This window comes from Xenopus tropicalis, chromosome 7 (genome assembly GCF_000004195.4).
Source record: "Xenopus tropicalis strain Nigerian chromosome 7, UCB_Xtro_10.0, whole genome shotgun sequence".
Classification (NCBI taxonomy): Eukaryota; Metazoa; Chordata; class Amphibia; order Anura; family Pipidae; genus Xenopus; species Xenopus tropicalis.
The window spans coordinates 114,106,731-114,113,422 of NC_030683.2; the positions used below are offsets into that span (position 1 = coordinate 114,106,731).

The 6,692-nt window shown below is 39.7% G+C and overlaps 1 protein-coding gene across 3 annotated transcripts in view; it reads left to right on the top strand.

Moving 5' to 3' along the window:
- ppp6r1 (protein phosphatase 6 regulatory subunit 1) overlaps positions 1-5,992 on the top strand; it is a 49,341-nt gene extending 43,349 nt beyond the window's left edge. For 2 of the 3 annotated variants that reach the window (XM_012967500.3, XM_002939242.5), the window contains one exon: positions 119-918. In XM_012967500.3, coding sequence (XP_012822954.1) covers position 119 — 1 coding nt within the window. In that variant the 3' untranslated portion in view covers positions 120-918. Of the gene's footprint in view, positions 1-118; positions 919-5,798 lie in introns of those variants that run through there. The other variant, XM_031906025.1, reaches the window with a different exon arrangement.
- The last annotated feature ends 700 nt before the right edge of the window (positions 5,993-6,692 follow it).

The following is a 6,692-nucleotide window of genomic DNA, read 5'->3' on the forward strand; positions in this document are numbered from 1 at the left end:
CCCTGGGCAACATCACCGGTAATGCTTCACTCCACTTTTTCCCCAATATATTTTTTATCCCCCCCCCCCCATAAAAATAAAAGCCAGCGGTTAAGCTAAGTTTCTTCCCCTCCTTCAGAGAAACGGTCCTTCCTCCGTCAGTCTTTACAGCAGATACAATTGACTGCCCATCCAAAGATCCGCGTCGTGTCTCTTTGTGGACAGAGAAACAAGACCAAGCCCCTTTCGCCTTAGGAACGAGGACAGTGGGACAACTGAGCAAAATGACGATTCTGATTGCGAAAAGTCTCCATAGTGAGAGCCGAAGAAAAAGAAAAACACTTTGCACTGAGATTTCTGGCTGTCTAAACAAAAATTAGATTCTATAAATATATATACACATATATATATGAAAGTACAGCAGTAAATAAAACAAAGATGAATGAAATTTAAATTATATATATATATACTTTTTCCTTTCAGTTGCATTCAATGTAGAGAGGCCTTGCGGCTTAAGCACAAGAGCAGAACTAAAAGGCTCATAGGTACCAGGAATGAGATTTCCCAGACTGAATGCTGGGAGGCCTATGCAGATGTACGCTGTGCGGCAATTGGCATGGAGTCGGCAATTACGCTGATGTCATCATTGATCAAATCCCGCCCCTTTCATTGCAACTATAAAAAAAAGTTTTTATTGTTAAACAAAATGACTTAAAATTTCCTCTTAACTTGACCTCAGTTTGACATAATCAATAATCCCCCTTTCTGTGTTTTAACTTTTTTAGGGTGTTTGTACGCAATGTATTAAATGTAAAAAGAAAAAAAACGAAAAAAAACCTCAAACTTTATTTTAACTTGATTTCTTAGATTGTTGTTAATATTAGCTGTGCCTTATTGTCAGCCCACCATTGGAGTCCATTAAAATGACTTAGTGGCATAGTTATGTGTATATATATATATATCTAAAGTGCGGGGGAGGGGTGAGAATGCCCCTCCCCCATCTGTATCTTTCCTTTGCATGCACACTGTTCTCTCACCATGCTGGCTCTGTCAGACGAGCGACTGTGTGAATGATTATCTGCATTTCATATGATTAAATTGTAAGGGGGATTCCATATAAATTGCCAAAAATTTTCACCCAATTTAGAACCTGGGATGCCGATATTTTCCTATACCAGCAGTGCAAACAATGGTTATGGCTGGGAGGCACCCAACTCCACGCAAGTACAATTATATTTCCGGCAAATGTTCCATATAGTTCTTGTGATCTGCTTTAGATATTTCAGCAGTCTGGGGACCCTGTGGGTTCTGCAGATTATCTAGAATAACGGATGAGAATCTCTCTTACAGACAGGCGCATTCTCCAGAATGCCATTAAGCGATAAGTAAACCTTTAAAATAAGTAAATGTCAAATTGATGAGAGTGCTATTCTAAGCACTTTATATTTACTGGGTTTTTTTATTTCAAATATATTAAGGTCTAATATTCTTCTGGGTAGGAAAGATGTGAGGAAATTTATTTGAGGTTTCTAATGTCTTTCCTAACAAGAACATCAGATCAGCCTTCTCTTTCTTTCTTTCTTCAGACAAACCTTCTGGACTGGATCACTGACCAGCAGGTGGCGCTGGTGTGACAAAATAATTCATATTTACACTGCTTTATCCCATAATAACTTGGAAGTTAAAAATAATGAATGTAAATTGCAAAAGTACTTAGAATAGCCTCTCATTAATTTTACATTTACTTACTTTAAAGGTTTATTTATCCTTTCAACCAACCGTTTCACTGATGAGATGAATGGATTTTTTTTCTGTCCTGATGTTTTTTTTTTACTTGCAGAAAAAGCAATAATTTGCCCTTAAGAGTGCTAGAAACATAGTCTATAACAGGGAGAGTTCAGATAAATATGGCTACAGACTTGATTCCCCCCCTCCCCCATATAGCAAGTATATAGTATATGCATTGCCCTAGGCAAGATGGTTGTGCTACTGCACACCTCCCTGAAATGTATGCAACCTCCTTTGGCTCAAGTCCATAGCGATTGTGGTGCTTTGACCCTTTTCATGGCAATACCTCTACTTTGCAGCAAGTCTGTCTTTCCCAATGGGCTTCCCAAAAGTCATATGAGATTTATAAAGGGGAAGATTACTTTTTAGTGTCCTCTGCACTAAAGTAATTCACTTTGGAAATGTCCCATGATTAGTGGGGCCCTTTGGTCATTCCAAGAGCTTCCATTATATAGAGAAAGATAAATAGATTTGTATGTGTGCTTATATATATATATATATATATATATATATATATATATATATATTATATATATATATATATATATATATATATTATATATATATTATATATATATATATATATATATATATATATATATATATATATATATATATATATATATATATATATATATATATATATATATATATTAAAAAATACACAAACACACACAAATATCTGCACTCAAGCTATTTCTTAAAAAGGGTTTATTTGTCTAGTATCAGAAATAAAGCCATATGTATGTATGTATACACATACACACATATATATTTTCCTTTATCTCTGATAGAACAGGATTTGTGTAGCTCTTCATATAGGAAGTCAGTAATTCCAGCTATTGCCCAAATACCTTGTCTAAACTATTTATAGAGAAAGTGGGGGTCCCTGCGCCATGTGGGTGGCATCCCAGGGGTTCTCTACATTTCATTTTGCTGCTCTATTTGTTTACTTGTCCCCTCTCCTTTTTTTTTTCCGCTGTGGAACATAACTAATGCCTTCATGTTTTCACCTTCCTTTCATTCCTGTTCAAAGGGCAACTAATCCTAAAATAGAAATGGATCCAATTCACTTTTGTGAATGTTACTAGAGCCGGCTTCTGTTTTAGGTTTAGTTTTCCCTTATCGCTTATGCTGTATCGATTGTTTTGCTGCCCATGTGCAGGCGTAGACAACCTGTGGCGCCAGCTGCTGCTACACCCCGAGCCTCTCATCTTCCTCCCTCACTGATTTGGATTCCCCCCTCCCCCAATGCTAAGAACTGGGGTCCAGCAGCAAGTTGGTTGGTTATCCCTGCACATGAGAAACTGGTTCAGTAAAGCTCACTTATAAACACAGGGCAAATTTGCCCAGGGGCAGTAACCCATAGCAACCAATCAGTGATTGGCTTTTTTCATCCAACAATGAAAGCAAACATGTCATTGGTTGCCATGAGTTATTAGGTGCAAAGTTGCCCAGTGTTTATAAATAAGCCCCACGTGACTTTGGATTTTTTTTTTTGGCATTTGTGAGGTTTTCTGCCAAAACAAAAAAAGCAGAGACATGCGTTATGTTAATGTGCCTTTCGCTGACCTGCACGGGTTGGTGTTCATCGTCGTAACTACCTTAACAGATGATGCAAGCTGGAACAAAGACCCGTGTGTGTGACAAGTAAACAAAGTACTTGACTGGTTTTCCTGTGAAGCTAATAATGCAGTTGAGTTGAGTAAAAGCCACTTCTTAGGGAGGAGCGGACAACAGGATTCTTCTTCTTCTTTTTTTTTTTTTTTTTAATGAAATACAAAATGTTAAAAAAATTCAACAAAGATATACAAATAATTTATATATTTCTTTTGCAACTTTGAAAATATATTAAAATATGTGTCCTTTATTTTTTTTCTTTGCTGGAAAGAAAAAATAAATTATACATATACTTGACGGTGTATATATGTTTATATGTGGTATGTGTGTGGGCGCATTGGGGCATATTGGGGCATAGGGTTTGGCATGTACAGCACAAGCAATGCAAAGGGGGTAAAGAGTGAGAAACCAGATCCATAGGAAGAGGCATCTAGCGCCCTAGACAGGACTTCGTTGGACGACACAACCAAGTATCTGGCATTGGGTACAGGAACAGCTGCCCAGCGTAGGGGCTAAACCAGGGGTCTCAAACTCGCGGCCCGCGGGCCATTTGCGGCCCTTGGTACAGTATTTTGTGGCCCGCACCAACGCCTTCTCAAAAGCAATGAATGGATCGCGATTTTTATTAGCAGCTAATTGTGCACACAGAACGTCTTCCCATAATAACAGTTATGATGGCATAACGTCATTTCCGCAATCAGCAGCTCCCGCCCGCCGTGCCTTGCATTATCCCTTGAAAGCCAATTTTTTGTGAAATCCTTTATGCGGCCCAGCCGCATCCTGACTTTGCCTCCTGCGGCCCCCAGGTAAATTGAGTTTGAGCCCCCTGGGCTAAACCCTCCCAAGTGCAGATGGGACATTCTACAGAAAGTTGTGATGAATAACGGGGCTAAGAACCTTAGAAATCAGGAAAATAGGCAGATTACTGGCCAGTCAATCTAGTAGACAAGGACCAGAAGACTCTCTGGTAATAGATGTAGCGGAGCAACAGTGCCAAGATCATCAAGAAGAATGAGTATGAGAAGCTGGAGAAGGACCAAGGCCTTAGGGACAGACTAGAAAAAGCTGTAGAAGGTTAAAGCCAAAGTGATCCCAGTGGTGTGGTAAAAGCACTTGGTGTCGTGATTCATAAGCTCTGAGAGTGGCTCCAACAGCTCTAAGGAACATCATGAGAGAACTCTGTCCAAAAGAGTGTTGTGCTAGAAACAGCTAAGATACTACACAGAACAGGATCCCAGTCCTATGGTAGAGGATTTTTGACAGAGGAAAGCAAATTCTTCATTTCCCAGGGTGCCACAGCCATGTGACCTGTGCTCATATAAAGGCACAAGGGTCGAGGGGGTGTACACTATTTCTTATAATACAGGTTGCACATGTGACATGAATTACATATAAGAATGCCATTAACAGGATATTCACGTATTATAAGAGATTAAAAGCATTATTGTCCTTATCATACATATGTTGTATGTATAGTAAATACTACACTCTCAGTTCTCTGTGCTAAGGCAAAAGCTGATCTTTCTTTGAACAGATTGCAAACTTTGCTGTTTTACTGCAACTTGACATCCGTGGGATCTGCTATGGTTCCTCCCCGACCCCCAAAGTTGACTCCAATGCCTGCCATTGACATGCAAGTGAAATAATCTGCAGCAGGCGAGGGGTGATGATACAGTCAGAGATCTGAAGTATAAAAGAAAATATGGAAAGGCCATTTCAAAACCTTAGGGGCAGATTTATTACAATTTGGGCAATCCCAATGGGTTCCTGATGGTTCAAATTTTATGACATTTATTAATGCACTATCTGTGCACTCATTGAAGCATTTGCTGCTTTGGGTGATGTGTTTATTGTTTGCTTCAAGCAGTCAAACTCCAGTCTGCGGTATGGGGTGTTAGAGCTTAGCAACAACACTGAACTCTAACACCCAGTCCTAGGAAATGAATGAGCATTACATTGAAGTTAAGGGGGCATAACAATTTTGCTTCCATGCTGTAATTAGTGGAAAAGATTTGTAAATGTAATGGTATCTGTATTTAACGAGTGGTAACCATTGTTTCCGCTCTATTATAAATGACTTAATAGCTAATAAATCAGCATTTCCTTTCTTTAATTACATTTAGAAACCATTTATAGCCTTCGCATGCTTTGTGAGATACTCAATTTCATAGAGGAGCTACGGTTGCCCCCTAGCCGGTAAAATAGCAGCCAAGGCTGGGCAGGTATTACAAATTTACCGGTTCTGCCCCCAATTCCTGCCCTGTGCTATGAAAATAGCAGGAGCCTGATCAGCCCCCCCTATATCGCCCCTTCAATGTCATAGCCCTGCCCCTTTTATGGCTGTCACCCCACCCCTAACTGACCCACCTCCGCCTTCTCTAACCCCTTGCTGGTATTATTCCTAATGATAGGTGCAACCCTAAGAGGAGCCCATGGCCGTTCCCTAAGAAGGCTGCAAGGAGAGAAGTTATGGAACTCTGGAATACACTTCACCTGACAAGTCAGTCAATGACTCCAAGCTCTTATTAACAACATTTTGTGTTTTATATGTTTAGTAATAGTAAATAGTAATTGTGCATTAAACGTGCATTAAAAACATGGTGAAGTTTGTGGCCTGCAGTTGTGGCAACATTTTGTCACTTGTGCCATTGACCAGGGGTGCCCGTCAGAATTTGTGCAAGGGGAGGCTTTTAAACTTCATATCAGAAATAGCATTTTTGTTAAGGGGGAAAGGCCTTGTGATATTGCGTAGCTCCTACTGCTTTGCTATGTGCAGCCATTTTTAGTAAAGGTCTTAGCAATGCCCCACCCAGTCCATATTATTCAGTGAAACTTTGATTAAATCATGTTCTTGATCTGCCCCAAAAGCCCATCAGAGCTGCTAATTTGGCATTCTTCCCATTTCCAAAGGGTTTCAGAGAAAGAGCTATGCATAGCTTGGCCAGAGCTATATTATTTAAGGGGGGGCTGCACATTGGCTTATTTGCACTCTGGTTCATATTATAACCCTTGTTTATTAGAAACTCCCCCATTTGTTAGAATTTTAGACTGGGACTCTATTAGTGGGTGTCAGCTTTGCAGCTGGTCTTTATTATGTGTGGTTTTTGGATGTATTTGCAAAAAGCTTATGGCTAAGGGCCATGATTACAGAAGCCTTCATGCAGATTGATTGTGCGACAATGGAGCTCATGTATGAGTGCGCTGGTATAGTCCAAAAAACGGAACATGAAATTGATCTATTTAGTGCTATTGACAAGGGCACTAACGCTATGTGGCCAAAAGGATTTGTTGCCTCCATCTAAGCC